Consider the following 21,721-nt stretch of genomic DNA (forward strand, 5'->3'; position numbering starts at 1 on the left):
TAGAAAGCTGAGTTATAAACCTTACAGTGTGGCCTCCAAGTCTCCACTCATTGAAGCATGATGCTTTTTTTCCTCTGATAAGCAGCAGTTAAGTCAGTGGGGAAAAAAGCAGCCCTGGCCAGGCAGTTGGGGCACCCAGACATCATGGCTGTCATACAACCTGCAGTGTGCACTGAACCAGTTACTCAGCCCCTTGGGCTTCAGTCTCTTGTCATTTTTAAATCAGTCCACAGAATTTTTTTTCAAAATAATAAGCCTTTTCCATGAACTTCTTGAGCATGCTCACACGTATCTATTTCATCACGCGGCAGCATGTGTCACACATTGTAAAAGTTGACAGACATCTTGGCATCTCCCTGTAAACAGCCAGTGGGTTGTTTCAAGCCCGCTCCCAGGAATGCACATCCCTCATAGCACACACAGTGGGCCACGCTCCTGTCCACGTGACAGAAGCATCTCTGATCCCTTCTCAACTTGAACCCCTCCCAGATAGCAGGTTCAGAGACACTCTCAAGAAGCAGAAGGTGGTACAGCCAAAAAGTGCCTCCCCCTGAATCCCACAGTGAAGTTAAGGAGCTCTTGATTCCAGCTTCCTGCTAATGTGCACCCTTGGAGGAGGCAGCAGGTGATAGCTCAAGTCCATGGGTCTCTGCTGTTCACATGAGAGACCTGGGTGGAGCCCCAGGACTCCGGCTGTGGCCTGGCCCAGCCCTGGCTGTTGTAGGTATTTAGAGTAGTAAAACAGTAAATAAAAGTGCTCTTGGTCTGCATGTCTGTCTCTGTAGGTCTCTCTGCCTTTCAAATAATTTTTTCTTTAAAGAAGAACAGGAGGCTATGCGTGTGAGCAGAAGGCTGAGTGCTTCTCTTCATACAGTTCTTAAAAGCCTTTCTGGGCTTTCTGACAGAGTAGAAGTGTTCTGGGAATCTCACCAACACACTTGTCCTGGGTGGTCCACTGTCCCATGTAGGACATGTGCAGAGGCAAATAATGACCTATACAATCACTGGCTGGTGGGGACGCACAGGATGGCTGTATCTGCATGTCGCCCTCCAAGTACGGCTGCTGGGTCCACACACCCCGAGGCCTGGCCCGCAGGCCACTCACCTCCCCATTGAGGACGGCCGTGGACTCCTGGCTCCTGTCAGTGGGCGGCTGCACCACGGGCAGGGCTGTGGGTTTTATCGCAATGAGCTGCACGGAACCCGAGGATGTATCGAAGGGATCTGCAGCTGCCTTGCCTGAGCTGTCGAAAAGAACTGCTGCCTCTTCTTCGTCGCTGGCTGGCACTGAAGCACAACACAAACACAGGGGGGAGGATCAGTGCAGGCCCCCAGCCCAAAGACACCAGGTGTCTCAAAACAAACTCAGAAACAACCGCCTCTGGCTTGCAACAGGCTGGCCACCGCTCATGCCTGCTTTTTTTCCTTTGGTAAAGATTTATTTATTTATTTTTTTAATTGGAAAGTACACATTCAGAGAGGAGGACAGACAGAGAGGAAGATCTTCCGTCTACTGATTCACTCCCCAAGTAGTCCCAATGGCCAGAGCTGAGCTGATCTGAAGCCAGGAACCTGGATATTCTTCCAGGTCTCCCACGCAGGTGCAGGGTCCCAAGGCTTTGGGCTATCCTCCACTGCTTTCCCAGGCCTCAAGCAGGGCGCTGGATGGGCAGCGGGGCCTCTGGGACACGAACTGGCGTCCATATGGGATGCTGGACGTGCAAGGTGAGGACTTTAGCTGCTAGGCTACTGCACCAGGCCCTCACGGCTTGCTTTTACGACTTAACATCCACAAGACTCAGCCCTCCATTGCAGTGTCATTCGTGGGCAGGACATACCAGTGAAGGTGTGGAGTTAAGCAGTGACTGTCACTGTTTCAAGACTACAATCAAGCCCCTCTGAAAAAAACATTTTTAAAAGTTGGTTTTATTTTCTCTGCATTTGAGACAAAAATGAGAAACATGAATTTGGCCAGACCTTGCAACAATGATCTGACCATCCACAGAATCACAGCTTTCAGGCCAGTTTCTGCCACAAACGTCACTAATGCAACCTGTGACGGTGACAGGCCTCCCTTGGGCCACCGGCCACCGTCATCACTGCTCAGACTTCTAATATTCTGAAGGCTGCTCTCCAATGATTTGGGCTTGGGTTTCTTTCATTTGCGTGACACAAAAGGAACCTATTGAAAAAACCACCCGAAAGACTAATTTAAAGCTGCAGACAACTCCTCTATTTAAACAGAACCATTTCTGCCGATGCCCCGGTAAATTATAATTCTCCCCTCCATCACACAATTCTGCTGTGACTGTCAAAAGATACCAGCCTGCCCCATGCTCCCATAACTAAAATGACAGCAGAAGTCCCAGGGCCACTGGTGTCCTGCTGACTTACCTGTTCTAAAGCACATTCCCATTGAGCAACTAGCCAAATCACAGCTCATTGAGCACAGATCACCAACAGATGAATCAAGCCAGTTCAAGCAACTGAGCCAGCAAGACAATTTAGGAGCAAAAGAGATGTTATAGAAAACAGCAATGTAATAGGAGCGTATTCATCTTTCCTCTTGTCTGCTCAAGAGGTGCAGGTGTTATTCAGATTACTGAGGAACACATGGTTTGTATCACTCTGTCACTTATCATAATCACAGAAGAATTGGCAATTGAAGCCGAGTAAATTGTTATTTTACAATGTATCTTGCAAAACCTTGCAGCCTAACGATGGGCTATAATTTGAATTTTTTGTTGCTGTTAGTTCAGTGGATTAGTTTGCAAACAGCAGGCTACCAACCAGACATCCACACAGACAAAGCTTTACTGAGATGTGTACCAGATGCAGTCAGGTTTCCAGAGGGGAGTTTTGCTAGGTAACCTCTGCCTGGCCACCATTCCCTGCCATTTGAACAACTGCTCTAAGAGCCACCTGTGGCGGTCTGCCTCCTCTCTACCTCCTGGAACTCTCTCCTGACTCATCTCCACAACGAGTTAAGACTAGTCTATGTCAACAAGAGGAAATGTCAGGAATTATAGCATGTGACTTCCAAGGTAGGGTCAGGGAAAATCATCTTGAGATCCACCTTGCTGTCACTCAGATCACTCCCTCTGGGACAGTGAGCTGCCATGTTAGGACACTGAGGCAGCCCCATGCAAAGGCCCACATGGCAGGGAACTGAGTTCTTCTCACAGTTCACGAGTGAGCCAACTTACAAGTTTACTCAAGACTTGATAGATGACTATAGAGTAGGCCAACATCATGACAGTGACCTAACGTAAGATGGTAACCAGAATCATCCAGCTAGGCCACTCCCAAACTCTCACCTCTACAGACACGAGGTGGAGTGAGAAGTGGAGATTGTCGTTTTAGGTTGTTGGGTGTTGGGGTCATTGTTATGTGATAGCAACTTACGCGCCTGCTATATTTGTCCTCCAACCCCTAAAAGACATCCTCTACTATATGCGTTAGGGGGTGTTTTTTCCAGGGCAGCTTAATTACATTCCCCCTCTGATCAGAACCCTCAGGATCTTTCATCTTATCTCTCTCAGCGTAAATCCAGATGTTTCCCTACAAGGTTCATTGGTGGGGCTGGGTGCTGGCTGCTTCGCTGAGCTCATTTTCCCCCTCTCCACTTTCACTCCCTGCTCTGGCCTCAGTGGTCTTCTAGAGTCTGCCAGGAGTATGGTGTGAGCTCTCTCCTCTGCTCAGAACACCCTCTCCACACATCTTTACCTGCCCAGTTCCTCTTTACTTTTTCAAGCTGCAGCTTGAAAACAAAATTCCCTCGCTACCACCTGCACTAGCCTGCTTACCACTCTGCTGAGTTTTCTTCCTAACTTTGAATGACCACTGATTGCTGGGCTGTCTTCCAGTCAGCCCTCAGTCTGCACTATGATGAAAGCTCCTTTCTTTCCATCTTTGTAAAAGCTCATGCCTATTGCTTTTTAACAATGTCTCCCAGGCAGTTGGCCCTCAGCAAGGATTTGTCCAACTGAGGAATTAATGATTGAGTGACTTGACTTTCCTTAGTAAAACAGATGTGATTGGTACCTGCAGAGGAAGTAACCATTTAGAACTTACAGTCCTGCTAATCGCTAAACCTTTGAGTGAACACCTGTTCCTTAGTATTATCACTGCTTCTGGGTTTAGTATATTCATCTCCCACTTCCGTGGCCAGGGTAAGAGCAGCGGCATAACTAAGGCAGGGTAAGAAGAAAGCAGCAAAAAACTGAACAAGCCACAGTTCTTGGGCCTCTTCACTGTCCAAAAAAAAAAAAAAAGAAAGTCATACAAGTATTCATGCTTACACATTTCCTTTAGGCATTTTTAAGAGGAAAGAGTTATCTTCTCCCCACCAAAACTACATGAAGAAACATTAAATATGAACACACTGAAATGTTGTATGAGTACAATAGGTTCTTGCGAATTTTTAATGCATAATCAGTCGCTACAAAAAAAAAGTAAAGGAGAATGTTAAAGTCAAGAGCCACAGTGAAGCCGTGGAAGGGTCCTGGAATTCACCAGGCCATCTTAGTGGCCGTCCCTACCCAACCGTCTCACATCTCCTTGTGCCTTATTTGTGCTGTTGGCCTTAACTGCAGGAAGTCGAGCTGGAAAGGGAACTTTCATTCCTTCCCATGTGAGATAAAAGAGGAGAGCCCTCCTATTTGAAACAGAAAACACTCCTCCTGTGCACTCCCTGCTTCTGACATCTGCATGAAAGCTGCGAGACAACACTCTGCAAGCAGTGCCACTGGCCCTCAGGGCGCTCCGACAGGCATCGCCCCACAACATATGCATGTAGAAAACATCATGTCTTACAGACTGCTAGCAGCAACAGATGATGCACTTGGTGGAAAACAAGAAGTTTTAGAATGGCAGCCCAGCATATTCACATTTATTAATTAACCTTTGTAACCCTGGGTCTCTAAACTACCAGGCCATAAAACGACAGCATTCTCCTATTCCATGCCAACAGCATCATCACATCTATTCTCAGAGATCACAACCTCACTTTCTGCATGCTGGCAAGCTGATGAAAATATATCTTTTTTGCTTTCTCCTTGAAATTATTTTCCTTCTTTTTTTCCCTTTTCTTTCTCTTCCTCCTTCTCTCCCTCCTTCCTCCTCTTCCTCCCTCCGCCCCTTCCTTCCTTCCTTCCATGCATCTTCCGATCCAATAAAACACACTATTGATTTTACTGGCTAACTCTCATCTAGTATTATGATAAAAGATAGCCCTTTGAGTGAAAAAAGACCAGTGTAGATTTCATGGATGGCCTCTCCTAGAATTCTATTGTGCTTCCCCATCAACTGAATTTAATATGCAATGACTTGAACCCCTTGGTTCTATTTGAAAATTTCAAACCCAACCTCACTGAAGGGAAGCTGGTAAACCAGACACGAGCAGCCACTGAGTTTACATTTGGAAAAAAATCTAAAATATATCTAAGCAAGCACTCTAATCCTGGAAATGCTGTTTTCTTTTTTTTCATAAAATAAATTAAAACCTTAACCCGAGACAGTAATTACACCCTACTGATGTGCCTGTGTGCTCCTACTTTGGAATCTCATACTTAAATAATGAAAGCCACCCAAGCAGAAGAAGGAGGCATCAAAGAAGGCAAATCAGGCCATGAAGGTCTGCAGGGACACTGAGAGGTCAGAGATCCCTCAGCTGGACGGGGAGTGCTCAGGTCAGGAGCTGGTACACACTTTGGTCTTCTCTGAGTCAAGTACAGGGGAGCTGGAAGGGTATCATTTTATAAATGTCGATTGACTGACAGAGGAGTTTGTATAAGTCAGATTATTAAGCAAGTTAAAGGACACGAAACAATATGCACATTGATTCCAAACCGTACAGCAAAAACAAAGATGTATGTTGTCCAGTGCACAGCAAAAAGGTCAGAGACAGACGCACATAGGGTTATTCAGGTCATCTGAGGAGTGGGATGGGCAAGGGTAGGCAGTTTTTGACTTGGATGTATCAATTTTCAGGAAGAACATGAAGGAAGGAAAGGAACTGGGGGTGGGGGTGGTGTGGGATAGACAGTGATGGGAGAGGCAGAGGTGGGACAGTGTACAGTGCCACCTTGCTGGAAGTGACGCCCTGGGAGCTTGTGTGTATCCCAAGTATCCATGAGGGACTGGCTCCACACCCCTGTAGATAACAAAATCTGTGGATGCCCAAGTACCTTATACAAAATGACAGTGTTCATATATAGCCTAAGTATATCATCCCATATACTTTAAATCATCTCTAGAATGCTCAGACTATATAAATAATTGCTTACACTGTATTGTTTAGGGAATCATAACAAGGGAAAAAAGAAGTCTGCATGGGGTAGGCTTGTAGCAATGCTTAAAATACTACTTAGATGCTCCCATCTAGTAACAAAGTGCCTGGTTCAAGACTTGGCTGCTCTGCTTCTGCTCCAGCTTCCTGTTCCCACATCCACCAGGAGATGGCAGGTGATAGCTAAAGTACGTGGGTCCTTGCCATTCATGTGTGTGATGCAGACTGAGCCCTAGGCTCCTGGCTCAGCTTGCCTGTTGTGGGCATTTGGGAATGAACCAGCAGATGGAAGATCTCTGTCTCTCTGCCTTTCAGATAAAAAAGAAAATGAATCCATGAAGTCTGTCCATGTTCAGTACAGAAGGCTGCTTAACCCTGAGGGTGCAGAGCCCTGTGGTGTGGGGTGCAGAACTGCACTTAGTGAAAACACTCTTCCCTTGTGGCTTGGGTGTCCACTGCGTCTGCCATAACCCAGCTTCCCCCTCCCATGTTCCTCAGCACCTTGCCCTGGCAAAGAGAAGAAAGTGGTCAAATCCCAGTACTCCATCCCAAGTTCCAGAGTTCCCAGGATGGGTTGTGTGCTTGTTTGGCACAGAGCTGGTGGCAGGATTTCCCATGGCCCCAGGTACAGAGAGCATCCAGGATAATCCCACCTGTAATGCCCTCACACTAGTTGAACTGTACAGGCACTGTGTTCCAGGGCTAGCTGAACCTAGGCGAGGGAAAACAGTCAGGGTCTGGGTGGGTATGACAGTTGAAACAAGTGAGTTATATAATAGCTGGAGATGACACCAGGGACATTTTCCCAGAAGAAACAAATCCATGTGTCCTGACTTCTTTGTTTTCCTTCTTCTTCTTCTTTTTTTTTTTTTTTCTTTTGTGGTCAGAGGACAAAGAAAGATGTAAGTAGCATCTGAAAACAAGAGTATTCTGGCATTAGCTTCCAGAGACAGTCCCTGGACTACACCACATCAAGCCCCCGTAAAAGGGAAGCACGGTTCACCACAGCACCAGGTTGCTCTCTTTCCGCCTGGCGTTTCTGTCTGGCTCCACTGACAGCCCTTTGAAATCTAGAAGAAATTCTCCCCTCATTAGAAATCAAAGCTGCATGGCTACATGAATTCTGAGCTCCAGGGATCCAGCGTCACACAGTAGGGACTGCGACTGCATGGAGAAGTGGGTGGATGGGAAGCAGGGATCAAGAAGAGGGGGCGTGGCCTGGTGCAGCCCAACAGGTGAAAACTACAACACAATAAGGGAGCCAAGACAACGGAGAGACGAACCCAAACCTCCACCTTTACAAAGGAGGGCAGAGATCTGAAAGAGAAGCCACATTCTAGAGAAATGAGCAGAAAGCATAACTAATGTTTTTAATAGTAATTTTTAATAATGACTTTTTTTTTTTTTCTGGAAGAGGTGGAATTACAACACCAGGAGTCAGAGGCATGGACTGACTGAGCCTTACGGTGTGGGGTGTATGATTACGGGGGTGCGGTCAGGGTAAGAAAATGAGGGAAACCTCCAAGCCAAGCCACATCCAAGAGGCCTGGTGCCTGCGTAGGGGCAGTGCTGGGAACCACATGGGTGCACCTAGGAATTAGAAAAAGCACTAAACAAACATTGATTTGTTCTGTCAAAGGTTTTTCTAAGGAAAGATTCTCCAAGCACAGGTGGGCAAAAGAAGAGAAAGGTGTCAGGTGATGACCCAAGCTGTGCAGCCAACACCTGCCCTGGTGTGTGGGTGTGAATACATGCATGGGAGGGTTCGGGGTGGGGTAGGGTGGAAAAGTTTCTCACCATTTCTCTTCCTTGCCTCCTCCTTTGTCACTTTCTGCTGGGCCATGACATTCTGGGGTGAGCGTCTCCCTGAGCTGGGCTTCCCTGATTCGTTGCTGGCAACAGAGCCATTCTCACTGGGCGACCTGCTGGAGGTAACCATAGCAACAGGGGAGCTGGTAAGTTTGGGCAGAAGCAGCTTCCTCTCAAGGTTATTTTGTTTGCACAGCTCGTCTCTAGCCTTTCGTTCCAGTCCTGTTGACAAAGAAGAATGACACAGACGAAGGAAACCAAACCACCCACTCTCCCACACGGTTAAGCAGTTGCATGTACCCAAGTGCAATTCACCAGGGCCACTCTCCTCTGCAGACAGTCAAGTCAGTGCAGCCCCTCAGTGTCTGTCTCCCCACCACCACCCCAGTGACAGCCTGTGGTGGCATGCCCTCTTCTCACCACACAGCACGTGGGTTACTATCACTGTGAATTCCACAGGCACCTTCAGCCACACATGTGGAACACAGTTCCCTCTGGCCATTCTCTTTGTTGACACAGACCTTGACTACTGAAAACTGAGTTACTCTATTGCTGGAGTCTTCACTGTGTCACACACACACACGTGCGCACGCACACACACACACACACACACTTGCATCCACTGTCATTACTATCCATTTGTAGTTTGAAACAACCCGGTTGGGCTATTTATTTACTCTGGGCACTGCACAAGGTACAGATGTCTACAGACACCAAGGACACTACTTCATGTCCTCCGAGAGCTCCCAGCAGGAGTACCTATTATGTCCTGAGGGCCGTGTCAGGTTGAGTGCTTTCAATGCCATTCATCAGTGAGTCCTGCAGCCCACAAACTGGAGAGTGCCAGCCCTGTTCAGCAGGGGAGGACTGGAAAGCTCATGGCAGGAGCTGGGAAGTGGCAGGTCAGTGGGAAGCCAGGATTGCCTGGCTGACACACCATTAGCACCTCTGCTTTGCTCTCTTGCTGTGGTGAACCCTGGAGGAGGGCAGCTTCAAATCCTCCTTGCCTTCCTTGGGGCTGGACTCTTGTCTTCTAGAATTTTGTGGGAGCTGGACTCTGGAGAGCTGCAGCTGCCCCCCATCCAAAGCCTCTGGTGGTATCCACATGAGATGTACTAAATGCAACGGCCAACTGTGTCTTCTGCAGAAGACAATCAGGAGGCACCAAAGTGGGGCCTCTAATCCTTCTATTGTCAGTTGTCTGAACTTAGAAGAGAAGGACATGCAGCTCCTCTGATGGAAGCTGATGAAAATAACACACTTGACCAGTAGATAAGTGGTGACTGAAGTGGAGGCTCCTCTTCCTACTCCTTCTTACTCCTGAACAAGGACAGTGCGGATACACGCACCAAGAGGCTTCCATGGACCATTACAGCCAGGGGAAGGCTCCTTGTTCAAGTCCCACAGACAAGAACAAGGCTGGGACACATGCACTGTGTTCCTCTTTGGAGAGTCTTAGCAAGCATTAGCATTATAAAAAGATCTGACCAGATTTATCATAAAGAGACTCATCTAGGTTTACTTCATCTAGCATCTCCTAATACAGTTGGCCACAAATCTCTTTAACCACAAGACTATTAAACATCCCATAAAAGCAGTGATAGAAATGATATGGTTTAAAGCAACAAGCATTAGTGTATTTAATACACATTATTTATTTACCCAACAGCTATTTGATTGCTGAGTGCTGGGTGCACCAAAACACCTACACAGAAAAGACTTATGCTCTTGGACTGATTTCAGAATCTCCTGGTTAATGGTACCTGCTTTCCCAACCGGCTTTATTAGGACTAAAAAGGGCTTTTATTTAGGTCCAAAATGGAAAAAAAAAGGGGGGGGGCATGGGAGAGGAAGGAAATGGCTTTCTGTAACTCAATTTACATCCCTAAAATGCTTAATGGCTTTTGCAGCATTTTCAGACCTTTTCCTTTTTCCATTTCCAGTTTTCTGGCTGTTCCTCCTGTTCTGAGGAAGGTGCCAATGAGCAGATTTCCACAGAGAAAACCTTACTCTGCTTTGTTCTGTGCATCAGTCTACAAGTTTCCTTTTCTGTGGAGTCATCTACTCAGAAACTTCTGATCAGAACCAAGGCATGAGGTAGGGTGTGTGTGTGTTTGTGTGTGTGTGTCCACTTACTGGATAAAAGCATTTATAAAGCAATCATTGTATGGTCCCCAGACTCCTAAGGTAATGAGTTCACAGCATCTCCCATCACATAGCTCATGCACATTTCAGGTGTAGCACATTCACATTCAAACTCCTGATCACTCCCTAAAACTTCTCTAATTGTCTCCTCTGTTCCAGAAACCTGCAAAAACCTGTCAGCAAATTATGTCAGTTCTTCCTTCAGAACCCTTCGAGCACTCAGCCAGCACCTCTCACACTCTCACACTCTCACACCACTGCCCATACACCAGCTCCCACGAGGACGACAGCAATAGCATCCTGTGGGTCTTGCTGCTTCTCCTCTGCAAACCCACCACCTATTTCCCACATAGTGGCAACATTATGCTTTTGTATGTACAAATCACATCACATCCTTGCTCTTCTCAAAACCTTCCAGTGACTTCCAATCTTTATTCTCAATAAAATGCCAAGTCCTATCTTTGGTCTATAAAACCTAATAAGACCAACCTCAGGCAGCTTCCCTGACTCACTTGCCACCAATTCACGTTGGCTTCCTTGTTTCTTCAGCACGCCAACAAGCTACCTCCTCTGGGTTTCTGTTTCATCTGCTTGGAACATTCATCCCATAGACAGTCACATGGCTTATACCTCATTTCAATCAGGGCTTTCTCGAATATCCCCTTATCAAATAGGTCTCTCTGGTTCCCATCTTAAAAAAAAAAGTACTACATCCCCCTTGCTATCTCTCTATCCCCTTCTTGTGTTTTGTTTCTTTTCTTTGTATACATTGCCACCTGACTTAGAAATGGACAGATTTTAACTGTTTCCCCCCCCCTGATTAGAAGCTCCACAGGAACAGAAAGTGTCCTGTTTGCTGCTGTGTCCCTAGAGGTTGATAAAGAGCAACTCATCTGTACTGGGGGAAGTGAGAGGGAGGCAGGGAGGATGAAGCTCTTCCAACCCCTACAGTGCTAGTAGGCAAGGGAGAGGGAAATGGTAATGAGTGTGCCGGCTTAGCAGCCAACAAGACCTGCTGTGGGGTTCTTTACCCAACATGAGGCTGTTACAAAGTGCTTAGCATCAGTCTCTTGGCCTCTAACCTAACTTTCATCCACACTGCCATCATAACTGTCCTCCTAAAATACAGGCTGGGCATCACAGTCTTCCAAAGGAACCTTCAGTGGTTTACCATGATCCAGAGAATAAAAGTCAGATACCTTGGCCTGGCAGTCAAGACCCTCCATAGTTTTAATCCATCTTCCAGTTCACCCTTCTCTCTGCCCCATCCATTAGGAACTCTCAACTTCAGGGTCAGCATTAGTAAGAGAACAGGCCTGCCCCTCTTCTCATCCACATGTAGAAGACATGCCTGGAGTTCATCCCACCTGCTCAGATCCTACTCACCCTGTAAGGCACAGCCTCCCCCACACACCTCTGATGCTTTGCATGGTCAGAATTCACTTTTTCTCCTTTCCTCCCCAACGCTTGGCTCTGACTCCCCTGCAAACTGCACACACCATATTATCTCACCCCTGTGTCCCAAGGACCTGGGGTCTGGAATCAATGTTACACATCCTTTTGTCACTACTCCTAATGCCTATCTATGTGCTCTGTTCAAAGTGAAAATCCAATAAAATGATTTTTGCCTGAAAACAGAAACTCTCGAAGAAACTGCCAGATCAATTCAATCAGGCCAAATCAAAAGCGCTGCTTTTATAGGAAGAATATGGGCATGGCAACAGTGCCAAATGTGTTACAATAAATGTAAGAGCTGAACCCCTGCTGTGGTGATAGATCAGAGACAAAAGCTTACAAAAGGTGGCTCCTGTGAAGCAGCTATTGGCATTCTCATCGCCTCCCTTACTCTCCTTCTCAAGTATTCAAAACAAGCATGAAGGGGAATTTTTTAAGAGAGCAGTGGAATTAACCAGAGGGCTGCATCAATTATTTCTCTCACTGACACGAAGAGGCAGAAGTTGGCTGCGTGCCTACCTCTTTCTGGTTTCCGTGGACTTGGCTGTCTTGATGGTGCTCCCGTCCTGAGCGACGTCTCTCTCCTGAGGAGCATCTCTCACGGGCAGCGGGAGGACGACCGTCTCCTGCGTCACAGGAATGACCTCCTCATCCGCCCCTTGCTGGCCCAGGTGCTGCTTGGCATAATCGAAGCCCTGTACAGGCTGCAAAAGGGGACAGACTGCGGTCATTGCCCCAGGAGTTTGACTCCTGGGTTGGGCCGAGAAAAGTCAGGCAGCAGTGTGCAGGTGACAGGGCGCCTGGTAGCTTGCTGGTGAGTTAACCCCGGCCCCCATCGCTTCTGCCTCTGCAAAATCAGAACCTGTATGAACACTGTAATTCTACCTCGCTACAGAATGTCTATGAGTAAAACTAGAAATACAAGAGTGAAAACAAGAACACAAACACAAGAGTGTGAGAAGAAACTTCTTTTGAAGATGTCAAACCATTTATTTTAAGCCAATGGCTATTGCTAGTTGGAAAGAACTCCTAATTGGCACATATTAGGCAGATCTTATATAATCTCCTGCCTAGAAGTATTTATTTACTCCTTAATTCCACTCTCATTTAGTCTTAGGTGTAAAACCAAGTCACTAGAACGCTGAACGTGTTTTTGCACCTCGGGAGGAAGGGTAATCTTACACACTTCACCTCCATTACCCTCGGGTGGATCACAGATCTGAAAACGGGGGTGTACTATCAATGGGAAGCAGTAAGGTCCTTAATAATGAAATGGAATCTATTGCTTCACTCTTTAATCCAACATCTCCTGTGAGCAGAGTGGCTGTCTTATAACTCATTTTTTTGGAAGTTAGCAGGTTTTTACCACATGGTGTCTGAAATCCCCCGCGAATCAGGCAACTGTGAGCAATAGTCAGTATGCATCTTATTAGGGGGGTGATAAAAACCACCCAAGAGAGGCGTGTTTAAACAGTTCCTGGGGAGTGCCGATCCTGCTTCATGCCCCGGAGCAGACAACACAGACTAGAGGCAGGACAGTGTGGTGGTTCAGAGTGGCACCTTGCCTGGATTCCAATCCTGACTCCATCAAGCAGCGAGGTAGCCATGGGTAAACTACAATCACTCTGCAACTCGATTTCTCCATCCGCCAACTGGAGATAGATTGTACATGGATGTGAGAGGGGTGTCTGGCCACCCTCTGGGGCATGCTGCCAGGGCTACACAAGTGCAGCATTTAACTTAGTGCCTAGCACACAGTAAACATTCAGTCAATCTCACATCTCACTACTTGCCTTCCTCCTAAATCAGTCTAGGTGAAATGGACATTAAGGACTTAATTTTTTTTTTTTTTACAGAGAGAGGAGGAGAGGTAGCAAGGTGTTTCACCCACTGATTCACTCCCCCAAATGGCTGTAGCAGCTGGAGCTGAGATGATCTGAAGCCATGAGCCAGGAACTTCTACCGGGTCTCCTATATGGGTACAGGGTTCCAAGGCTTTAGGCCATCCTCCACTGCCTTCCTAGGCCACAAGCAGGGATCTGCATGGGAATTGGAGCAGTAAGGACATGAACCAGTGCCCACATGGGATTCCAGTACCACAGAGTGGAAGATTAGCCTGCTGTGCCATTGCACTGGTTCCTTTCAGGGACTATTTGAAAAAATCTAGGGTGAATCTCTATACCCGCCATTTAGAAGTCATGGAAACATCATGTGATCAGAAGCTCTTCCTCTGGTAATTAACTCAGCCAAGAGATGTGACAGGAAGGCTTCAGTCAGATTTGACAACTCACAGCAGGAAGCTGTGACCCACCTGTCTGTCAAATCAACCACTGCGTCTGAGAATTAGATGGGGCTTCACTGCTCAGTCCACCAAGCTGCTCTGTGACAGGTTATCTCCAACGACTTCCCTAAGTCTCCAGGAAAGTCACGCTGGGAAGTGTCACCAGTCCCCCAACTCTGACCCAGGTGGTGCCCAGTGACATTCTGGTGCCAGGATCTGGGGTGGAGTTTTTGAAATGTGTTTGCTAAGGGAAGACTGAATCTTCTCTTCCCTCCCCCCCTCTTTGGCGCTGCCTGGAACAGAATGGAGTGTTCAGTGACTGGATAACATCTCTGGAACCTTACACTGTCTTCTCCTTCTGCAACCAAACAACTGGTTACCAGTTGGATTCAACTCCTGGAGAGTTTCTGGCACCTGACTTTTTCTCCCTAAGTTCAGTTTCCTAGTCTTCTGCTTTGGTCTTGTTGTTTCCTTTCTGCCCCTCTCCAAGCCCACCCTGGGCAAGCCTCTGACATGATCTAGCTTAAAGCCACATCTGGTCACATCACACCCCAATCTAGAGTGCTTCATGGTACCTACTCTCTTTGACAAGGCATCCAACACGGACTTTCATGCTCCAGTTGAACCCACTGGCCCAATGTCATCTTCTCTTGGCATGCTTTCTGTCACATCTCCATGCCCATTACTACCCTAGTCAGGGTTGTGCCAGGCTCTGTGCTTGGTACTGACTTGTAACTGCTCCCCACCATTGAGGAGCTCCCTGTTTCACCCTTACTTAATGTTACTAGTATAGTACTAAGCACACTACCTAAATTATGTCACTGCAGCCTTGCTGTAGTTCAAGGCAGAGGGCATTATTATGAATCTCCATTTGACTAATGAACAAACTGATTTAGAGAGGTTAAGCAATTTACTTGGGCTCACATAACTGGTTTGGGGTGCAGCCAGCATCGGAAGCCAGCACTGTGGGACCCAGAGCACTGCTTAGGTGATTCATCCAACAGGGCCTCCTTTCCTTCTGCAGTTGTCATCTTGGTTGGGCTTCTCCTACCATGGTTGTCCTGGCTTCTGTGTTGAGATGTCTGGCTGGCCTGTGAGGACTGCGAGTCTCCAGTCATAGCTAAGACTGCCCAGGGCCCTAATGATGGGGACCAGCTGACTTGCATCTCCACTCTCGCTGGATCTGACCCCTCACCCTTCACACTAGGTTGAAATTATCCACTGCATACTTTAAGTGACTGACTCCATGATGAGTATGCAGAGAGACATTAAGAAATAACAAACTGGGGCCGGTGTTGGGAGCCTAGCAAGTAAAGCTGGGGCCACTGCCTATGGCACTGGCATCCAGTATGGCCATCCATTTGTGTCCCAGCAGCTTCATCTCCTATCCAGCTCCCTTCAAATGACCTGGAATGATCTATGGAGGATGATCTATGGAGATCTGGATAAAGCTCTTGGCTTTAGCCTCTGCCCTAGCCTTTGGGGCCACCTTGGGAGTGAACCAGAAGACAGAAGGCCATTCCCCTTAAACTCAAACTTTGAAACAAATCTTAAAAAAAAATTGGAGGACAGCACTGTGGTGCAGCACATTAAACCACTGATTATGATGCTGGCATCCCATGTTGGAGTACCAGTTTGAGTGTGGCTGCCCACTTCCAATCTAGCTACCTGATAATGTGCCTGGGAAGTCCACAGAGGATGTCCAAGGGATCTGAGCCCCTGAAACCCACTTGGGAGACCCAGATGGAGATCCTGGTTCCTGGTTTCAGCCTGCCCAGCCCCTGGCTGTTGTGGTCATTTGGGGAGTGAACAGTTGGGGGTTCCCTTTCAAATAAATAATAAAACATGTTATTAAAAGGACAAGTTTAATAGGTTGATCTCAAGAACCTGTGTGTGTGTATGGTGGTTAGGGCAGAAAACACTGACACCTTATATTACCTTCACAGGAAACCCTTGAGGGAATCAGGGCAAACATCACTTCCTTTACAAGTCAGAAATTGAAGACTCAGAGAGTTCAGTGACTTGCCCAAGATCACATAGGTAAGGAGTAAAAGACTCAAAACTAGCCACTTATTCTAGGGGAGCAGTCTTTCAACCTTCAACTTGAACATGACCTGGCATTAGTGTAGCTCCATTGAACATACACTAGTGATTCCCAAGCCCTCTGACACATCGCAACATATCTACTTATAATAGCTTCAACAGGTTGTATAAAAGTATTAAGTCAAAATATCTGCAGTCATTTCAAAGGTAGACACATTGCCAAGGACTCTAAGGAAAAAAACATGTGTTAACAAGAAAAGTCAACTTGCATACAACTCAGAAGCAATTTTTCTTGTTAAGTGACTTATCCCTCACAATATCTGTGAATACTATTCTCCCTATTTTACAGATGGGAGTATTGAGCCACAAAGAAGTTACACTGTCCCAAGGGCACAGAGACAATGTGTGGGAGAGAGGAAACTGTTAGTTGTTTCTGGGGAGCAAATGACCTGCCCTGAGCACTTGGTCATGCTAACTACCTCAGGGCTTGCCAGCTCCATCCTACATCTGGACAGGGCACTAACTAAAGGCGTCTATTCCAGGCAACCACGTTCCTTTCAACTATATGAAAAGTAAAGAGAATTTAAGTAGGAAGAAGGAGAAGACAAAATTCAGGATACCTGGTTCTCTTGTATTTATCACTTTCTTGATTTTCTTCCTGCAGAAGCTCGGCTAACAACAGTGGTGACAGGGCCTGTCTAGGTACCTTGTCTCTAAACAAGGGTGCAGGTGTCCAAACCTTAACCTTAGTTCCCAGGAAAGCCAAATTTGCCTCCTGTGCTTAGCATGCTAAGTTTGTACTTGAGTCTCACAAAGGTCCCCCAGGATGGTCCTGTGGTACTTATAGCCTACATTCTAAAGACACAGCTATGGTCCTGGGACTACCTTCCTAGCCTAGAGACTGGTGGTGCTGGCTAACTCTCATTCTGCCTCATCCCTCAGCATTTATCACATTCTGCTCAAACATGCCAGACTTCGAAAAGTGACGCTGGTGGCCCTCTCCTCTGCTGGACCCTGCAGTGTCCCTGGGATGCAATGAAAGAAGCACCACGGTAAGAGACTGACAGTTCTACCCTGCTGGTTTCCTATGATAAAGGAGTTTTGGAAATTAAAGTGGGCAGTCCAGCTTCACAGAAGGGAAAAGCAATTAGTGTCACCACATGCAAGTGATACCAAACATCTCACAAAACATAAATGTGCTTGATCTCCAGCATCAATCAGGAAAGCACAGTGCACCAGGTAGTGGAGCAACAATCACCAGCATTCATCTGTTGCAGCTTCAGGCAGTTTTCATGCCAGAAGGTCTACTGAAACAGGTGCTTCCCTATGCCTCTTAGCAGATGAATGAAATTTTGCTTTCATCTGCAACACTGACATCCTCCTGGCAACCTCAGTATGGCCCGTATGACATTCCCAGACTGGGTTGCCATCACAGTGTGGTACTTCGTTAAATCTGAAAGGCTCATGTTGAAACTAAGCTGAGATGGAAACACGATGCCTTCTGGGATGGTCTCACCTCTCACTGCTTGGACCACTTCCCACCCACCCTTCTTGGAACCAACATCCTGTTGTGTGTGGGAGCAGGTGCCTTAGTGTCAACAGAAACAGAGCAATGTTCTTTGGGATTTGTTTTTTTTTTTTCAGCAGACAGTGTCTAATCAAGCTGTGGCTCCTAGCAGGTGCACAGACTTAATAAGCAGTACAAATCCATTGAGTTCTCTGTAGAAGGAAGGTGTTCTATCAAGAACCAAGACAGCAAAAGCAGTCTCCATGGCCGCCATGCATTCCAGGGTGTGGGAAGTGCGTGGGAGTTGTAATTTGCTGTTTCACTCATGCACAGGTGGATGGAGAATGTGCCAGAGCTGCACAGAGCTGGTTGAGAATTCGACCTGCCACATTGCAGGATTCAGAAGATGTTCACTTTGATGTGGGCCTTGGGCAACCCCCTGCTGTTGCTTGTGTGACTTTGGACAAATCCCAAGATGTCTCTCCCTGAGGACTGTTCAATGCAAAATGAGGATGATGAAACTTGCTCTGACCACAGCCTACCTCCCAGGGCTTGCTGTGATGAAACAAATGAGGTGCCAGACCTCTTGAGCCCAGCAGATTGTGAGGCATTATTTAAACACTGGGAATCACAGCATGTCTATTTCCCTGAGGGAAGATCATTGAAGTCATGCTACATGACTGGAAAACCAGCTTTCAGGATTTCCTGCCCAGTCACCTGAGGTAGAGATATGGGGGCACAGGGAGAGGACCGGACTCCATGTCCAGTGTCAGGGGAACCACTGACCTTGAGTTTGATGAGCACCCAGCCATGGGTCTGTGGTTTGTACATCACGGTGGCCTTGAGAGAGGACTGCCTGCAGCCAGTATCTCCCGCAGAACCAAGACACTGTGTCTAAGCCAGGTTGGGTTGCTCTACTGAAACTCCCATAGGCAGAGTGGCTTACAGACAGTAGGACCATGCGCCTCCTCTGCCTAGCAGCTGAGAGCCCCAGACTCATTGGCCACCATGGCTGGGGACTCTATCAGGCTGTGGCTGCTGTTTCCTCCCCTACCTCAGAGCTAGTGAGCTCTCTAGGGTCTCTTTCCTAAGGGCACAGATCCTATTCCTGAGATCTCCACCAGGATGATCTTGTTACCCTGCCAAGGCCCCACCTGCACATACTATCACTCTCTGGGTTCAAATCCCAATGTAGGAATCCAGAGAACACAAACATGCTGACCGTAGCAGCCCCGGTTCCACCAACACTTCTGCTACTTAGAACTATGGGATTGTGTAAGAGTTACTTTTCCTGCAAGCCCATCTAACCACATCTTCTGTGCCTCTGTTTTCTCATCTGTAAAATCCCAGAACTCCCTCTCAGGGATGGATTAGGCAGTTGCCTCCTGTGAAGACCTGGGAGCACTTGAGGGCAAACTAAGAGCATCAGACAGGCTTAGCTCTGATCATAACAGGAACAGACTTCTTCTCTCAATGAGGACCTGGAGCATGTTTCTAAGGGCCCCAGCCACAGCCTCCAAAGCCAGGAAGAGGCCCGAGCCCTCCCCACCGCTTGCACACACCTTGGCTCTCTGCGGCAGGTTAATCATGGTGTCTGCCTTGAAGTCATTCTTGTTCTTCCTGCAGAGCACGGCGGTGATGATGATAATGATGACCGTGACCACGGCGATGGGCGCCAGCACCGCAGCAATGATCCACAGGTTATTGGGCGGGTTCTTCACCACGGCTGTGAGAAAGAGCCAGAGAGGGGCCGTTGACAAGGAGCACTAGGGAAGGGGAAAGTGACTCAGACAGACCCCTTCTGCCCCAACTGAGAGATGAGAGGGTGCAGCAATTCCAGGCCAGAAAACTTTTTTCTATTTTTATGTGACTACGGGCAGGTCACCTTAGTTTCCTCCTCTGTAAAGAGGGGCCATCACCAAGTGGTGTCTCAGTGTGGTCCCCAGAAGGTGCTCAATTAATGCCGATCTCCACTATGACTTAGAGGAAGAAGGAAGGAAGTTGAGTATATGGGGCTCCCCAATGAGAGCTGGTTGGGAAGCTTGGGGACACTCCAGGCTTAACAAGAGGATGATCTTTCTCCTGCTCACCCAGTGCCTGGTGCATCAGCAGGCTGTCACCAGCTCCACCAAGCTACCAACACCTCTCACCCACCTGCATCTCTGTAGTGCCTCCCTGCCCCAAAACACTGCCCATGTCCCTGGTGGTCCAGTCACAGCATAGCAGCCAGGGTGTGCTTGGCAAAAGTCACATGACAACACTTCTCTGTTCAAAACGCTTCTGAGCTTCTGCCATGCCGACAGTAAGAACCCAAGTCCTCACCATCTCTACAAACCCTTACCAATCTGTCCCCCCTACCCGGTCTCCTCATCATTGCTCTGGCCTGTTAGCCTATTGCAAGATGCCACATGCAGGCCCCGGTCTCCCAAGGATTAACTCCACAGCTTAGCTTGTTTCTCAGAGGGAAACAGGATGAGCAATTTTGGCCTGATATATCTAGCCACTGGCTTAACCGCAAGTTCCTGCTTCCTACTTGTCAAGTTATCTACCAAGGGATTGGATAAACACTGGGAGGAACTCAAGGGATTTAGGGTGGCCACTAGAGGATTGGATAAACACTGGGAGGAACTCAAGGGATTTAGGGTGGCCACTACTGGGAGGAACTCGAGGATTTAGGGTGGTCCCTTGAGGACTGGATAAACACTGGGAGGAGCTAGGGAGAGTATAAAAGAAAGCCTGGAGTTGCAATAAAGATCAATCTGTCATCGATCGGCATTCTGTGTACTGCGTGTTGCCTTGTCTTGGCTCTGCGCGTGTTCTTTTTTGTAACCCTAGTCCCTCCGCTCGGCTTGGGGTACGTGGCGACGTGGGCGTTGCCAACAGCCACACACAAAGAACCTGCCTAGCCAGCCAGCCTTCCTCTGTGACTTCAACCATCTCCAACTCCAAGTGGACCCTCAGCCAATGATCTGCTTATCCCTGGCTGCCCTGGAGCCTAGGATACCATTAGTATAAAAGTGCTTTTCTCCCCACCAGTTTTATCAATCCATGATTAATCACGTTATTAACTCCTGAAAACAGCTCATTAGGTAATGTGCTTCTGTTGACATTAAACACATAATTGCTACTGCTTTTAGTAATTTGGTATTTATATGAGTTTTGTGCCATTAACATTTTTCAAAGCTTCTGTGGGAAATTTCAATATGCCTCTTTTGGCTGGGCTATTCTATTCTGAGGGAGAAAAATGTAAAGTGTAGCTGCATGTACATCAGTATGCACATATTTCATTAGCAAGACTAAGATGATCAAGTGCTCTGTTTTCACTCCGGCTCACTGCTTCGGTGGGAGTGTTTCTTCTTGATGCAGCAGGTAAAATTCTTTCACCTCTATTGCAATAAGGAGAGACTAGATTTATCTTATGCACATTAATAATTCATGTTAATGGTCCAAACAATATTCAAGTCAGGTCAACTAAAGTCATCCAAACCCAATATACTCATTGGCACAATGATCTAAAAGGCCAGTGCCATGTACAGAGGGGAAAAGGAACAAGTGGCTGTTTAAATTGCAAGACTTTCAGTGGAGGACGGATGTTCTGAGCACCTACTGTGAAAGGCCCTTTGCCTACGGGATCTTCGTCTGCCCAGTTTTCAGAACCTCAGGGAGGTTAGCCATTTTTACGAAATTATTTTTCTGAAATAAACCACTACATAAACAGCACACATAGGTGGGAGTGTGCATGCATATCCCTACCCTGACCACTGCCACCCAACACACGCACATGTATCTGTCACAGGGAATGAAGTCAAAGGAATTCATTCAGACATGTGTTTCATGGAACGAGCATCTAGCCTAATGGCTGAGATGCCTACATTATCCATCAGCATGCTAGGGTTCAAGTCCAAATTCCAGCTTCTTACTAATACTGACTGTGGGAGGCAGTGGCAATGGCTCAAGGAGTTGGGTCCCTGCTCCCACACAGGAGACCTGGATTGAGTTTCAAGCTCCTGGTTTCAGCTTTGGCCCAGTCCTGGCTTTTGTCAGCATCTGGGGAGTGAATGAGCAGATGGGAGCTCCCTCTGCCTCTGCACTTTTCAAATAAAAGAAAAAGAGAACATTTCTAGCTTACCTTGGGGATTATCTCTCTGTCTCAAGCAGCTGAGCCTGCAACTGGTGAGTGCACACAGTGGAG

The 21,721-nt window shown here is 47.3% G+C and overlaps 1 protein-coding gene across 1 annotated transcript in view; it reads right to left on the reverse strand.

Moving 5' to 3' along the window:
• Positions 1 to 21,721, reverse strand: part of KIAA1549L (KIAA1549 like) — a 305,396-nt gene that overhangs the window by 58,822 nt on the left and 224,853 nt on the right. The window contains exons 11-14 of the mRNA XM_058663193.1: positions 19,092 to 19,255; positions 12,218 to 12,402; positions 8,087 to 8,214; positions 1,106 to 1,287 (exon numbers count right to left, since the gene is read on the reverse strand). Of these exons, the coding sequence (XP_058519176.1) occupies positions 1,106 to 1,287; positions 8,087 to 8,214; positions 12,218 to 12,402; positions 19,092 to 19,255 (659 nt within the window). The remainder of the gene's footprint in view (positions 1 to 1,105; positions 1,288 to 8,086; positions 8,215 to 12,217; positions 12,403 to 19,091; positions 19,256 to 21,721) is intronic.

This window comes from Ochotona princeps, chromosome 4, assembly GCF_030435755.1.
Source record: "Ochotona princeps isolate mOchPri1 chromosome 4, mOchPri1.hap1, whole genome shotgun sequence".
NCBI classification, from domain to species: domain Eukaryota; kingdom Metazoa; phylum Chordata; class Mammalia; order Lagomorpha; family Ochotonidae; genus Ochotona; species Ochotona princeps.